Source organism: Anas platyrhynchos, chromosome 7, assembly GCF_047663525.1.
Source record: "Anas platyrhynchos isolate ZD024472 breed Pekin duck chromosome 7, IASCAAS_PekinDuck_T2T, whole genome shotgun sequence".
Lineage (NCBI taxonomy): Eukaryota > Metazoa > Chordata > Aves > Anseriformes > Anatidae > Anas > Anas platyrhynchos.
In genome coordinates, this window is record NC_092593.1 from 33,102,465 (window position 1) to 33,118,952 (window position 16,488).

General features: G+C 45.3%; 1 protein-coding gene across 2 annotated transcripts in view; it reads right to left on the reverse strand.

The window, feature by feature from the left end:
• Positions 1 to 16,488, reverse strand: part of CPS1 (carbamoyl-phosphate synthase 1) — a 175,043-nt gene that overhangs the window by 74,493 nt on the left and 84,062 nt on the right. For both annotated transcript variants that reach the window (XM_072040456.1, XM_072040457.1), the window contains 5 exons: positions 11,698 to 11,807; positions 7,477 to 7,621; positions 6,527 to 6,616; positions 5,817 to 5,873; positions 3,343 to 3,435 (listed from right to left, as the gene is read on the reverse strand). In XM_072040456.1, coding sequence (XP_071896557.1) covers positions 3,343 to 3,435; positions 5,817 to 5,873; positions 6,527 to 6,616; positions 7,477 to 7,621; positions 11,698 to 11,807 — 495 coding nt within the window. The remainder of the gene's footprint in view (positions 1 to 3,342; positions 3,436 to 5,816; positions 5,874 to 6,526; positions 6,617 to 7,476; positions 7,622 to 11,697; positions 11,808 to 16,488) is intronic.

A 16,488-nucleotide genomic window follows, 5' to 3' on the forward strand; every position in this document is an offset into this window, starting at 1 on the left:
CAACCAGGATGGAAGGTGGTGGAGCCAAACCACTGTCTATTTTATGAATCTTGATACTGCAACATGGGGACATTAAGAGATGGCTCTGGCACTGATATAGGGCTCTTTATGGATAGCTTCTTTCTGAAGCTTGCTGAATTATCTTACTGGTTATGTAACTGCAGTTAGTGCCAGCATGGGATGCCGCTCATCAATAAGCACATAAGGTGGGCTTCTGCTTTCTAAAAGCAAACTCTGAAAGTTGATATTCATAAGTGTACTTTAGATAAAGTGTTCTTCCTCTTGTGCAATACTCCACTTTTTTTTTTTTTTTTTTTTTGTAAGCTAAACAACTCCCTTTTAATCGGCTTCCCTGGCATTCAAATTTCACAGCTGGGCCCCTTTATGAAGAGATGCTAAAATCCATTCCCAATATGCTGTGGTACTGGTGACAAACAATCTTTTCAAGGAAGATTAGGACCAGCCAGAAGGAAAAAACATCCCCTCTACAGGGAGCATAAAATGAAGTTTTAGCAGAATATTACAGTCCTTCCCTTTCTGTTATCCTAATTAAGTTCTTGTTTGAATTGTTTTCTACTCAAAAGAAAACAAAACAACAAGAATAGATTTTTAATGATGTAAGCAAGAGCATGTCCTGTGTGAGGACGTCTCAGATCATCATCAGGAGTGACTGCCTGCTGTTTCAGGAGCAGAGGTGAAAGAGCTGGGCTGTGAGAAGCCATCTCCCTTCACTGCAAGGTTTCTAGCTGCCGCTCATGAGCCATCAGTTGGTCTGTACTCCTCCTTTAAACGGGACAAGAATCAGCACAGAGCCAGCAGTGTTACCACTGATGTCGTGACTCCTGCTCTGCAACACTGAAAAGGGATTTTGTATTAGAACATCTCATAGCTCACACCACATAAAGCAATGGCAAAGTGCCTCACAATCCCTTTTTTGAGAACGAGCACAGTGAATCTGCTATTGAAACTTGGTCTTGAGAGGTATGACAGTACCTTCAGTCAGAAGTACAAAAGCAGATTCTCTGTGCACAGGCTGGTGGAACTGCATTGCTGCAAAGCAACTGCAAGGGTCTTCTACCTGCTGCCCTTCAAGCTTCTAGGAAGTGGAGTTCAACAATCTCAAGAGAATCAATGCACCCAGTTTTCACAGAAATTAACTTTGTGCTATGTGTCAGAGTCCCTTAAGAAAAACTCACCCACCTTTTTGGAAGGGCTTTTGGGGACGCCTCAGTTCCACACAACACCCCTACTAAAAAAATCTGTGAAACATTACAAACCAGAGATGTCCCTCAAATGTTCTCCTTGGCTGTTCTAAGGGCCAGGGAGAATTGTGGAACAAAACTTCTTTGAGTTATTTTAATTGCCTCCTCCTCAAAACTTCGCCCTGTCCAATTAATTAGGCTATGATTTGTTAACACCTTTCCCAACTGATTTTAGGTGCTGCTGTCTTCACAAGCCTTCCCCCACTTCTCACACTTACTCTTCCTCTGTACTGCAGAGCACTGACCCCTACATCTGGTAAAGAGTATGTCTACATAGAAGCTAGACCAGAAACTCGATCAGGGAACTGTTAAAAGCCAGAGAATTTCCCTCGTGTGGTCACAGCACAACCTATAAGAAGCTTCCCAGTCTGAGGATGATGCAGGAAGGTTCTGAGTCAGCAGTCAGGGAGAAGAGAAACTGCTGACAACAGTGGTGACAGCAAAAAACTACATGGGACTGTATATTTAGATAGAAGTGACCTATCAGTTTCGAGAATTTATATACCTCTCATATGGTCCAGGACCCCGAACATCACAGGCACCAAAATAAATCTCCAACAAAAGTTCCTGCGAAACACTGGCAATTTTCTACACTCCCTGCCCTGTAGAAGTAGTGTTAGTCTATAGAATCTCTATCACTAATACCTAAGGATGTGGGGGACAGGAAGAAAAAATAAATTATTAAAATCACTCCAAAGGTGCAATTGATGAGCAGGTCTTACTGTATCCGGATTAACACAAAAATAGCTGTTTAGAAACAGATAGATTATCCTGGCCAGTAACTACCAATGCTGAACAGCTTACTTCTTCGTCAGCTTCATTTGTGATGTTGCTTTTTAAGCCTACAAAATGAAGTTATAAACATAACGAGATCACCGAAGCTCCATTAATCTTATTATATCGCCCTTTTAGAAGCCATTTTCAGCATCTTTAGAGCAATTCTGTCTTAGTAATTGCCGAGTTTAGCATCAGCAACCTTACCTATTGCTGAGTTACTGCTCAAAATGACTTCACCTGCATCTTGGAATTACAGATCACAAACACCTCAAGAAGCAACTGCCATCCTTCTGTGTAGCAACAAGGACTAACTCAAAACACAGCGGAAGCATAGCATAAGTTGGCGAGATCCCTGACTTGCAAGGCTGCCTATGCATTCCAGTAGCATTTCAGGTAACCTGTTACTATTGGAAATCCAAGCCTGGCTTCAGGCTTGCGCTTCCATTTCCCACCCACGCCACTCGCACACCAGGTTGTGTGAGGAATCGTACACAAGTAATTATTTGCAGAGCTCTTCCACAGCCTCACTGATCTTAAAGGAATTGCAAGCATCACAGTAAGCATGGAATTTGCAAATGGGACTCATGCTATCCTATAACTAAAACCCCAAAGGGTCCATGACTCAAGACACTGGCCCTTGCATTGGTAGAAGAATGGTTACTGTTTTTAGTGTAAGCCTGGTTTACTATGACCTGGTGAGTTACAGTGCTCTTCTCTTGTGGTTGCGCACAGTTTGCATGCCCTGCTAACAGGAGTACAAACATAGCTGCTGTTCAGTCCACAGATACACAAAAAGCAGCTAATGCCAGCAACAGTAGAGCCAGGGAACTACTATGCTGGTCTCTTTTTGAGGCCTACAAATACCTTCTGGAATCACCTCAACAGAATTATGCCTGAGCGTAAGTTATCAAATGTGAGCCTTCCTGAAATTCATTCAAGTAAAGCACCCATTCTTTTGGTTAATTTTTTGAAAGTGTGCCACCCACACCAGCTCTAACTGTGTCCCCAATACTTATTTGTTTCTAAGACTTCCTGTCTTTGGAACAGACAATCCCCTGATCCGAGCAGTGTTCAGAGTACATCCAGCTCAACGTAGCCAATTTTACAGCTTCAGCACAGCACCTAGTAAGCCACAGGGACCGTACAAGGCCCATGTTGAGTTCACAGCCTTCCAAAGCTCTAGAAAGGTGAATGGTTTAAAAGAGGTACCGAGATTATTTAGAAAAACTGGGTGATCCCCAGAGCAAATAGGGAGCAGTTAATACCTGGAGTGTACAGACCTAGGACTAAAGGAAGTTCTCACCTTTGTTGAAACTTCTGCAATTAAGTTCTGCTTATTTGGGTCTGCAAACTCTGTGGGTTGACCTTCAAATTCAATCTTCCCAAGTACTGTGCCCTGTGGAAATACACCAGTAAACAAAGAAGCACAAGTAAAGAAGCTGTGAACACTGGGGAAAGGTGCTGACAGGCACAGCAACCTGAACAGCTGTTTAGAGATGGTTTCTTGACAGCTTATAGCCACTTCCAGCACCTTCAGAAGTTATGATCCCTTCCTAGTATTAAAAACAAGTCTCAACACCCTTCTTCTGAGGGAGAGGCAGTGCCACCAGTAAAATCTGTAAACAGCTTGGCAAGCTGTCTAATGACAGTAAAACAGGTTGCCTTCCAAGAGGATCAGGTTTCAGATCCGCAAATAAGATCTGGGAGTAATCCCCAAGGCAGTTTGCAGCTTTTTGGTTTTAGACACCCACTGTGAGGTCTTCAGCCTCATACTGTGGATAGCTATAAGGCAGCAGAGCTGTAAAGCAACGCTGTGTGGGAGGCAGGTCAGCACAGCTGTTCGCTGAATAATCTGTTAAAAAAAAAAAAAATCACCTCCAGCAAGCTCTGCTCTTTACTGCTGTTATCACCTCACAGAAGCTAGGACACCCTTGATCTGCCAGCAGCATATCCTACTCTGTGCTCTGTTCATTAAAGTTCAGTGGAAAAAATCCCCATTTTGGCTTTGCTCCACTCCTGGAATAAGTGGGATTAGCCTAGGGTTAAACTCTTTGCAGCATGGGGACAGGGTGTGCAATACAGAACTTTCCAAGGATGGAAGGGGATAGTGAAGCAGAGGAAGTCAATGTTTTGTGATAACTCTCAACACATGACACTATCAAGATAAAACACAACATTCAGCTTGCCCTGTGAAGGCTGGGACTGCTCACTGGCTTTAGTGATACTTCCTTGAGATACTTCCATGGTCGGCCCTACCTGAAGTATCCTTGCCATCTTCTTTAGAGACAGGGAAGTGTCATAACCGTGCATTGCCATGTGCACTATTAAGGGTAAGTTTTGAAGACAGATCTTAACAGTGCCTGACATCCTTCCTCACCTTGAGGTTGCACCTTACACCACGAGGTGCTCCAGAATGCTTTGTGTGCAGCAGAGCCGAACAAGTCAGCATCACCTTAAATAAGTCAGGTTCTTGGGAGCCACAGAAACTGCCAAGTGCCACTGAGTAGCCAGTCCCATAAAAGCTGATGACAAAGCCCTAAAGCCTTTCTTACAAATAGGAACTCTGTCTTACCTTGCCACTGGATTACTCAGCCAAATGCTGCCCTGAATTTATCTTTAGAGTTGCTTTAACAAGTCATTGGTCATTTCTGCATTTATCACAGTAAAGCCCCATTCTCTCCCCCAATTAATATTTCATTCCATGTCTGTTTATAAAGTGTTGTGTTTGTTTGTTTTTTTTTCCCCCAATATGACTAATAAGTCTAGGAGACAAAGCTACATTATCCACTATTTTAAAAGCCATAAACCAATACCACTCAGTCCCAGTATAATGGGCATTACTGCTCTACACTGTCTGATAAGCTACTGGATAAATACTGAAAGTGTATTTACTTTGGATGAAAGGAACACTGATCCATTAAACGAAATGTCTCAAGAAAGCAGAAAAATGTATTGCCATTTCCCATTGCATTAAACTGCACTTGTCTGCTGTCTGTAAGAGCAGGACAAACCCTTATCTTCCCATAAGAATTAATTTCTACAAATATTCCTCTATTCAGGCTGGATCATTCATATTTTGGTTGTGGAATGAATGGGGGAGTGGGCTTGCACTACAGATTGCAGACTGGTCAACTGAAGAACAGAGCAGCTTCAAATAATCCATTAGAAAAGAAAAGCCTCCGAGGCACAACAATTTACCTTCGGAATGGCTTTGATCACCGTTTGAGCAGATGTGAAAGTACCTTAACACTACCTTCCATTCAGTAATGTAATCTTGCTGATGTCCTTCAATTGTCAGCTCTCAGAAAGCAGAGAAAAGTAATGGCTATTAAAAATAATGAGAGGTTTCAGTCAAAGAAAACCAGCCTGTGTTAGGAATCCAGGTTAGGTTAATGTAGCCATTCCTTAAGTCTCTGAGGAACTGGAAAGTTTCCACTGACCAAAGCTGGTGCTGTTTATGAACTAATATGCACAAGATGTCACAGATTTGTTGCCATCTCTGTTACTACCTGAGGCAACAGGCAAGTGACACGACAGCCTGTAGTGTTTGACACAACTACCAAAGGAGTTTCATGTACATCAGCACTTGCTGGTTCACTCATGTGGAATAGGAAACCCAGAACCTTTAGTCTTCCAAAGGGGATGAGGATCTGAGCAGCACCTGAAGTCAAGGCAACCCAGCAGTAGCATTGCTACCTCAGGTTTGCTGCGCTGTTAGAAAAATGTCCCAGAAAACGGCTAAGTTAATGAAACTGGGTCGAGGAAAGGGGATCATACCTTGTCACGAATTAATTTGGACAGCATTCTGGTATCAATCCCATAGAGAGCAGGCACCTGAAGAAATCACAAGTATAAGTTAGAGAACAAGCAGCTAAGGAACGTGAAGACAACAGCCAGATCACTTTGCTGAGAACATGCTTGTTGTTAAAGTGCTTTGGCTCTTAGCAGCTCTGTTGCCAAGGCTGCCCCACTTGCAGTTCTTCACCTTTCCTCCCCACTCCCCACTCATAAATAGCTTGGTTCTTCAAGACTTCTAGTTTCTGCACTAAAGAGCTCAAAATAAAAAGCTTATATGGCAAATATTGGTCTCATTTCTGAGCCACATTTTGCCTTGCTCCTGAGCACCTAACCCTCCCGGCTGCTACAAGTCAGTTGCACTCTACGGGCATATCCTCTACTCCCGCCACTTCACGCCAGAGGGGTTCCTGCAGCTAACAGCTCTTGAGGTTAGCACTGCGGCAGTCACTAGGAGCAGCACTACAGAAACATCTGATGAGATGCTGGAATATAATCTAACATGGATCTTTTTTAATAAGAACCAAACATCCCCAAAGAATGAGAACTAAGGAACACAGAACAAGCGCAGTACAGACTGGTGAAGGCACCTCAAGAGAAAAGTGGTTAGCAACTCAAAGCTGGTTGTTCTTTCCCCTGTTCCCAGACACGCAGGCCTGTTCTCTTCATGTAGCTACCCCACTATTTCTCACCTTTTCTTCCTGCAACCACTCCCCAAGACTCCTTGTAGCCTGCCAGTGACTGTACTCATTGCTGTAATCCAGCACCAGCAAACCTGAAACCTGCAGAGAGAAGAAATGGAATTTTGCACTGAAGAATGACTCTGTACTAGCCCTGTGCCTTCTGGTACATTCATCTGCTGCAAACCGGATCACGTAAGACACAATGCCAGGCAGACTCGGTGTGGCTGCTCTGACAGAACGAGAAGACAGCAAACCTGATACTGCACAGTGGGAGAGCACAGAAGAGATATCAGGCAGAGGGGTAAAGACATCAGCAGTTTGTCATTAATGTACCCAGGCCATTTTACTTATGAAATCCATAGAATAGTGTGGCTTCCAATTGACTAAAGCTGCAAATTGCATTGAATGGAGAAAACAGTTCTTGGTAGAAAGAAAATGAAAGTTTAAGACAAGACAGAATGTTCCATTTTGATTCATTTTGTTGTTTAAGAAAGCTTTTCACTTTCTTAGTGACATTTCATTTCAAAAGTCAACTTCATTTTCCAGTGGAGTTAGATAGTTTATAAAGGAGTCATTTCACCTCAGGACAGATAAAACATTTCACTGGCTCTGCAATTACATGGGTTTTATTTCATTTTTCAGTACTGCCACAACAGCACGGATACAGTCCTGGTCTTAGCCTATGTGCCCTGTCACCAAAACACAAACTAGTTCCTGCGCTAGTAAGGGCAGCCTTCTTCACACAGCTGTCACCTCCCCTGTTTGTGGCGGAACAGGCATATAGAAGAGAGTTTCTGCACAGAGAAACTTCTCATTCTCAATAGCATTTGCTCTCCCTGTGGAAACCAGTCCTGGCCAAACCCAGACAAATATGAAGCAGATAGGAATGTGAGGAAAAAAAAGTCATCATGGGGAGCAGTTCACAAAAACTGTGTCAGCTCCTGTGTTGCCACCGTTACCTTGATTCCATCGGACTCCAGAAACCTCCTGAGGCCCATTTCGTCCAAGGCAGCTGTGTCAGGCACCCCACTGTTCCCAACAATGGGGTTAGCCAGAGTAAGAATCTGTCCTTTGTAGCTGGGGTCTGTCAAGGCTTCGGTGTATCTAGGTGAAGAAGCAACAGAAGAAAAAGTACGTTGTTCTGAAGTTGAACAGAAAATAAAAGAGGCAGTGAGAGGACAGCTCTGATTTCTCGCATGACAAAAGGCAAAAACAGTAGTTATGTGAAAACATCCTTTGTAGCAAGCACATTTGTGAATACACCTCATCCTTGCTATCTGCAATTAAGCATTCAACACAGAGAACAAGGAAAGGCTTTTGCTTCTCCTGCTTCATTGAAGAAAAGCACGAGAGCTGTTCAACTCAGACCCCTTATGATTTGACGTATCGCTTGAACCACAGATGACAGCTGGGGCTTGGCCATTCCGTGGGCACCCATCATCACCATCCCTTCCTTCCACGTGGTGTAAGAACTTCCCTCTCAGTACGGGTAGAAAGCTCAAACAGAAAAGCCAGCTGACAACACAGTTGTCTGCCCAGTCTTGCTCCCTTCCCCAGCCTGTAGTCTTCAGATGTCTGGGGCTGTAACTGCCCTTTCCGTGAGGGAACAGGTAGATTAATTAACATCTACCTTTTTCTCTGGGCTCAGGGAAGCAGCTACAATCATCCTTATGATTCCTCACTACTTCTCTGGGTTCTTTCCTCCTACCTGTTCTGCCAGCCAGCTCTGCCAGGGCACCAATTCTGCAGCTTCTCCCAGCACAGAGGCCTGCCATCCCTTCCAGGCGATCTCCTGGATCCCATCTGCAGGACACGCCACATACCACCCGACCAGATCCCTACGTGCTTTGAAGGCAGTTTGCGTCTCTCTGAAAAAGGCAGGCTGAAGACAATGCTTTGGGGTTCAGCAGCCCATGCTGGTCCCATAGCCCCAAAGCCCTCATCTTTCGCCAGAGGAAGAAGCCCCAGAGACTGCGACTCCATTCCAGCACCTGCCCGAGCACTGTTCCCAGCAAGGACAGATCTACAAGTGCAGTGGAACGTCCTCCTGCGATGGAGGACTGAACCTAAGATCTTCAGAATTTAATGGAGGATCAAACCTACAATTTTTGCATAGTCTACTGGATCAGCTCTTGATCAGTGGATCCAGTTGATCCTGTCTCACTTCCAACCCCAAACAGGGTAAATACATTCTACTTACTCGTGCTAATTCTGCAGCTTCAAAGTGAGCAGCCTTTCACTTTCTCCCTTACACTCTAGCATACTGTTGCACCAATCTGTTAAGCATTTGCTGTCTTTCAACTCAAAAGCAGCTGTAATTTAGCAACAGATGAACTTATCCATATAGATACTAAGCCAAATGCATCAAGACACTGCAGAATTAATCTGACCCATACAAAACATAATTTATTACTGTCATCACCGTTTAAACAATACATAACTGGCAACTCCAGCCGTCTACCAGATATCAGCAAGTCACAAGAGACATTTTTATGGTGCTTCGGACTTACTGCCAGCAGATTAATTGTCAAACACTGGGAAACTCTTCACAAAACCCGGAGTGGTTGCAGGCAGATACAGACAACGCAGCACAGCAGCCAGCTCTAAGAAATGACACATCGAATCAACAATGGCCATGAGATATTTCCAGGTAGGCCTCCCTTGCTGTTCAGATCTATGCTTCCTGCTGCAGGTGAACAGCCACACAAAGTGCAGTGTGATCACAGAACTGCAGCAAGCGCACGACGTGCACATTTAGCATCTCCTTCCTTCTGACTCAATTGGTTATGCTTCCCAAAGCCTCTGGTAATGACAAAGGCAATGTAATTAACCTTTGCATGTTATTTGTAATCAGCAAACAAGGACAGAGAGCCACTGGGTTTAGCTGGGCTGTGAAGGCGCAGCTCTGTGTTAAGACAAAATGCCCTTTAAGCAGGCACAACGCTCGTGGGGCAGAGAGGAGCAGATGGGAGCAGGAGCTCCAAAGATGCTGCGAGGTCCAACCCCTGCTGTGCCTGCCCAAGGCCCTGCCTGACTTCAGTAAACTCCCATCAATCAGTGCTCTCACCAGAGCATCCTGTGAGGCACACACTCAGGCACGTTGGAGGCAAATGCAGTTACTGAGCTGCTACAAGCACGGTAACATTTTATGGCTTGCAATTCTTCCCTCAACTGAAAACCTCCCCCCTTCCTCTCTCTGCCCCATTCTAAATGCACGGATTTTTTATTTCAAACCTTTCTGAGAAGTTCATCCTCGTGCTCTTCTAATGAAAATTCAACATTGCACCCCCAAAACATTGCTCTCTGGCCTCTCTTCTAGGGTAATCTGACAACATTCCAGCCAGCTTTAGCTACTTCAGCCCTGAAAGCTAGGTGTACACAAAGAGTTAGGCTCCCTGTTCTGGCACGGATCAGGACGTGGGAGTCCAGCCAAGGAGACGAGGTGCAGAGCAGGTTGTCTGCACACAGAGCTCACGCTGACCCCGCTAAGGGTCTAGAAACACCCAGTTCACAGAAAGCAGTGGTCTGAGACCTAAAACCAGCCATGGTAAGACCACCCCTGCGCTAGCCTCCTGCTGGCTGCGCTAATTGCTACGGGCCCAGACAGCCTGCAAAAGGCCCCAGCCCTAGGGCAGCACCTCCTTCCCACAGGCACTTGGCCTCCTGCTAAGGGGAGGAGAGGCAGTGGGGTCCTTCAGATACGTGAGGTCCTGATCGCTGTGCTCAAGACCACGAGGCAGAGCTGGAGGGTTTCTTTCACTGGCCAGCAATGCCATGGCTGGTAGCAAATCCTGTCACTTTTACAATCTACAGCAATGCTGCAAGCTCTTATCCTTCTCTTCTCTAAGCCAACCGCGTTCACATTCTTGGAGAGCGCTCTGAAGACACAGCCTGATGTTCTAAATGTTCTCTCCATCCCCATATGCTCCCCAGCCCAGAAGAGATCTCTCCTTTCACAGGCATCCTCTCCAAATCACTAGAAAATGAGCAAACAGCTTCTACTGACACAGAAACATGTGGAGGGGAAATTAATCCATCAGTTCCTCCTTGACTTTTGTGATGTGACAAGATTTATTGCCCATAATCCATCACAGAGAAGAGAACTCTGGTGCCCTCCATCACTCTGATCTATATTAAACAGTTGTTTGTTGGCAGGTATATTAACACAGCAAGTAATTAGTGCTGTCAAAATACTTAAATAATTGCCTCCTAATGCAAAACTTTGCAAACAGATTCCCCTCTGCAGCAATTTAACATCCTCACCAATGAGATCATTTAAAACTCATCCTGTGAGCACTGTTTTCTCCAAAGGAGAGCAGAATTTGGGGAATACAAGGCAGCTGGGCAAAGACTATTATGAAAGTCTGCAGGCAAAGACAGCTATGGATAGCTGCAGAAAAAGCTCAAGCACCAGCAGCTTCAGAGCTGTGTCACCTCCTGGGAACATATCCCTCTCCTAACCCACAGCCTCAATCCTCTGGGCAGCTTTCTCTCTGCTCAAGCAGTTCAACTTTGCAGCCCTGGGTTGCAATCCTACGCCAGCTATTAGCTTCTGTCACTTGAGAGGACACGCAGCCATGCCAGGTTAGCAACAAACCTGATCCTCCCCTATCCCTGGGAAGGGCAGAGGGCTCAAACACATCCTCAGCTGTGCTATGAGCCACCACACACCGAGAAGGATGGTTGACATGTGAGAACCCAATTTAGGAACATTAGGAGTTAAGAACTTTGCACTCAGAGGCCGTGTTACATCACTCAGGAGGCTGCAGATACTTCAAACCTTTACTCTCGATCTGGAGATGGGAGGGAGAACAACGACGCGTCAGATGAAGGTTCTTGCTGTCCTGGTTTTGTGTTACTCAGCAGCAGCTCTGCTCTGACTCAGCAGGGGCTGCATTTTGTGGGGAGACGAGCGGATCTCTCCACACCTCACTGTCACAGTTAGCTATACGAGTCCTTAAAGCTGCCCATCAGCACAAACGTGATGATGCCTGAAGTCATACTGTTAGCTGGCTCCCTCTCTGCATCCCTAGAGCACGGTGTTTTCTGCACAGCACATCATTTCCTTGGATTGGGACCCTATGATCTTGAGAAAAGCATCGGCACCAACTACCCCTTGCACACTTGTACAAGCTCCCGGAACAGTTTTCTTCCTTATTTCTCAATTGCTTTTGCCTTACCCAGAAATACCAGTGTTGAATACGACTTCCCCTGCTGTGGAGGATGGATAGCCAAAAGAATAGCCCTTCATCTTCGTTCCATCTTTCAGCACCAAGTTCGCTGTCTGCGCCTAGAGAAAGGCACATGAAGAGACTCAAACACAGGAGGAAAAGGCTTGATGTTTACACAAGTCACACCGAGGACACCTGCCTTTCCTGCCTCGTGCTCTGGGTATTTTTGCCCCTTTCCCATTCCCAGCCGCCAAGGTACCATCTCTTTTACTAGTCTAATGCTCTTTTTCTTTCTAACACTTAAACATTGTGCTCCTAGAGGTGGCAAGGAAGCTGGCAAGCCTCACCATGAGCAAAGCATGTGTTCCTTTTACTACTGGACTACGCTGGCTCTTTCCACATCGCTTTGTTCATTTCATTCAGCGTATCTTGCAATTAACCAATATTTTAACTCTGTAGGAAAAGAGCTGCCTCTCCTCAGTGTTTGCTCAAGGCTAGCTGCTGAGTACGCTGGCTCTCATCCAGCCATGGGCTTCTAGAGGTGCTTAACTTTTGTTGTAACCATACAGCTAAGCCATCAAAAAGCAGTGCATGCATAGGCGGACTGGTGTCAGGAGGCAAAATTCACGACACAAATCCATCCTGCTGTAGGCCACGGGAAGAGAGGAGCTCCCAGATCAGACGCTCATGGTCCCAGTTACCTCAGGCATAGGATTAAATTGTCCTGGCAGAAGGAGCTACCTAACGAGCAGCCTAGAGGAAAGCTTCCCATAAGCAGCAACACTTTCAAAGAGCGTTTAGCAGAACGGAGTCCCAACCAAGAAGCAGGGATGCTGGGTTCTGATGGGATAATCTGCCAGAATTTGGTAACCCTAACAAAATTAGCAGTGCTGTTGGGAGCTGAAGGCAGTAGCAGCTTTTGCTTTTTGCTGATCAGCATCAGGTTCCCTGTCATGCAAGGAGACACAGGTACAGTGCCTGAATTTAAAATAAATGCTGTGAGGCAGCAAGTTACTGAAACCAGCTCTGTAGATCACTTTTATTTATTTATTTTTATTTTTTTCCCCCTCCAGCAAGCACCAGCCAGGGAAGGAGGGGCTCAATCTCCTCAATCATCCACCAAGTTTGTCCACCAGGCAGTAGCTCTTACCTGCATATTCAGGGTGTGTCTGGGTTTCTTTTTTTTGTAGTTATTTTGTTGTTGCTGTTGTTGTTAAAAACAGAACTCCTTATGTTGGAATCTTATTAAAAAGAATCAGGTTCAGTTTGCTGTAGAAAGGAGCAGGAGAGCTACTTTCCATTAGCTGTAAATCAGCTGCACAATCTCAGCAAGGAGACATTTCAGCCCCAGCATTGAACATTTTGTAACAATCACAGCAAACATTCATCTCCAGCTCTTCTGCAGTTATAAATACTGCACAGATCAATTACTAATGTACTGCAAAATACACTAAAAAAAATCAAACTACACTGCCAAGTAATTGAATTCTGTGCATCTGGGATGGTTTTAGCCTTGCATTTTTTCCTCATTAACGTCAAACATCGAGTCATTCTCAAAAGGTTTAGCCATCACTTTCTGAGCCTTCTTGTATGATTGGATGGGACAGTCAGCAACACCACGATCCTCCCACAGTTATTTATACAATTTTGATGGCCCTAGATCTAGCCCAAATAAGAGTTACAGTTTGGCCAGCCCCCTAATCTCTTTAAAAGCCTCTCACCACAGAAAGCTGCCACACACTGAAGGTGTTACGAAGGAAAAGCACCTGGGTGCCTCAGACTGAGCTTTGGATGGGACTTCTGCCCCTTCTGAAGCCTGCTCAAAATCCAGCCCACACTACCAACACGGGAGAGCGACTGTAAGAACCAGCTTCCCTCAGCCTGGGCTTCAAGAGCCAGATCCCTCCCCTCAGCAGAGCAAATATTTGGAGCCCACCCAAATATCAGCTCCGGTTTCAGGCAAGTCCCACCACCCCGAGCCAGTCGGGTCATCGCGTGAAGCAGCCACAGCTGCAAACACAGCCTGGCAGGATCCTCAACAATGGGGGAATAGCCAGGAAATCTAAAACTCATCTAGCTCCTGAGGGCTAAAATCCAGCACAATTACCATGACCTTCGAGTCTCGCCCTTATCGTGGCAGTTCACAGGAATCTCCCGCAGACCTCCTGCCCTTCTCTGCACCAGACCAGCAGAGAAATCATTTCTGCCGAACAGAAGCCCCGCTGTACTACCACAGCCCCTACACAGTGTTCATGTAATGCAGGGGGATGTCCCTGAGCTACCATAACCTGCCTGCAAGTTCAGCTACAGAAGGGATAGATGTTCAGATGGATCCCCCCTCTCCTTGATTTATTATTCTTAATTAAGAGCTTAGTTTGTTTGTTGAGCATTTCTGAAGCAATTATTCTTGCCTACATATCCAGCAGAGGTGTTACCATATCCCTCAGCTGCCAGCCTACCTTGTCTTTTCAGTTTTGTTTTTAATGTGAAAAGTGATTTACAGGCTATAAAAAAGGCCAATTGGCTCCATCAGGGATTAGCTGGAGAGATTTTCATTTGAAACCAAACCAAAACAACAACAACAAAAAAGGCAAGAAATAAACAAATATTCCGGAGTTGCCTCGAGGTCCTTTTGTCTCCACTCCTCAGAAGCATCCCTATGTCGTCTAATACAGATCTCTGCCGTAGTCCCAATTTAAATGTTTCCTCCATGCACAGCCCCACTGCAATCCCATTTTTTCCCTACACACCAGAGGCTTGAACTCAGCAGAGGTCCCTGTTCTCCAGAGAGGCTGCAGAGCTCGTGAAGAGTTTAAAGAACAAAGGTGGCTAACAGAAAGGGGGACTGCTGCAAGATTTGGTGCATCTTTCCAAAGCAGCTTGAAGAGTTCGCTCGCTCAGGTCCTGCTTCACTAAGCACTTCACACACAAGGTAAAAGCACTGTGGCAGTTAAAAATAAATAAATAAATGAATTTAGTTCTGTTGGGTGCCCTGCTCTAGCAGCCCTTCCCATCTCCAAAATAGATGATAAAGATCTGCTGAATCCAAAAAGTTCTGCAGTGTGATTTGCTTTTTGAAGCATGTCTGCCATAAACGCCTGTTCTGGGAAGCAAGCAGGTAATATTCTTTCTTTCACACTTGCCTCACAGAGTAAACAGTCAAAGAAGTCAAGTTTTTCCTCTCCAAAGAAATCCCTCAGCTTGTCATGGCAAGGCCAAGCTGAGCCCTGAATGCTGGGCTGCTGCAGAAGATGGATCCCCGGAACAGAGGGCACTGGTGTGTGGCAGGGGAAATGCCTCCTTCCTCAGGCAGGCCACAATTCCACCCAGCACAACACCTCTGGCACACTTCTCAACGCACAGATCAGGCTGGCTGCATAACGGGCAGCAGATCAACAAGTGCAGAAAAAGCCCAAAGCCACCTGATTTCCAGCACAGCAGAAAGCTGGGGCCAGGGTTGTGTTGCACTCTCTCCAGACCAAATAACCAGCAACAAACTTAGCTAGAAAAACATCTTCCCGTGTGTACTGTCACCACAGGCTGGAGATCCAGCTGGACGTTGCTAACAGTTGGCTTCCTTTGCCAGCGTTTTTTTTTTCTCCTTTAAACACATATTATCACATTTGCTTCTAGCTAAAATTAACAAGTAGAAAGGAACAAAAAAAATTAATAAAGAACCAATTCAAGGTCTTGTATATCCCCAAGATGATTCACACCTAGGCTACATTCAGGGAGAAGCTTTGGATTAACTCCATCACTGTCCGTGTCAAAGAGAAAGCAACACCAGAACCACCCCCAAAGACACCAGGGCAGAAAAGTCACATTTCCTACAATTTGAACTCTTAAAACTTCTTAAGGCTGTTCACAACAATGCCACGGATAGTTGTTCCAGAAAAAAATCAGAGGGGGAAGGGGAACCAAGACAGGCAAGGCAGCTAGTGGAAGTCGTGAAGCACTTGAGGAAATGAGTATCCCCCTTTTCTCCCCATCTCTGGAGGAATGGGCCCCACTTCACACCCAGCCCATCAACTTTCACCTCCAAAGGGAGAGGAGCAGAATTACGAGTGATCTTTTACCTCCTCACCCACCTCTCTGCCTCCCAGTCATTTTCTCAGTTACTTTCCACCTGCCTCAGAACGTATTTGAAGCATCCTTTTACACTCATCTAAAATAGTTTCTAAAGCCAGTGCTCAAAAATTTGCTCTCTCTCATTTCTAGCTTGCTCCTGGTATGTGTTTTGTTTTTTTTTCTTTTTTTCCTTTTTTATAGCTCTCCCAATCTCTTCCTTACTGAGCCAACTATACTGTTACAAGCCACCTATTTATTGCTCCTACCGCTCTTTACATCCCCATATAACTACACGGGCCTCAGATGAGCATTAAATGATACGAGCTTCGAGCTACGGCCTCTCTGCCCATTACTGAAAATCGAAGAAGCGTGATTACCTTGAAACCAGTGATGCTAAGCAGCCCTACAGAGAGCCCACAGGGGTCTCAGCTCTGCTCCCCGTGCCCCCTTCCACCCATGGATGTGCCATCTCTCCTGCAGAGCTGACAGATGGGATGCAGCAGGGAATAGGAACCTCTGAGTCCCCGTACCTCAGACTGCTCATGTACAGTGATGTTTCCTCACATACACTGAGCTTAACTGGACAGAAAACAGACTTGGGAGAATAAACATTAGGCACTCTACTAAACCTATCACCTCTCCCTCACGTTCTCTAATACTCTACTTAGCTTATACATAGATCAGAAATATGTTTTCATTGCATTTATTTTGCTCCCTAGAATAGCCTACTGA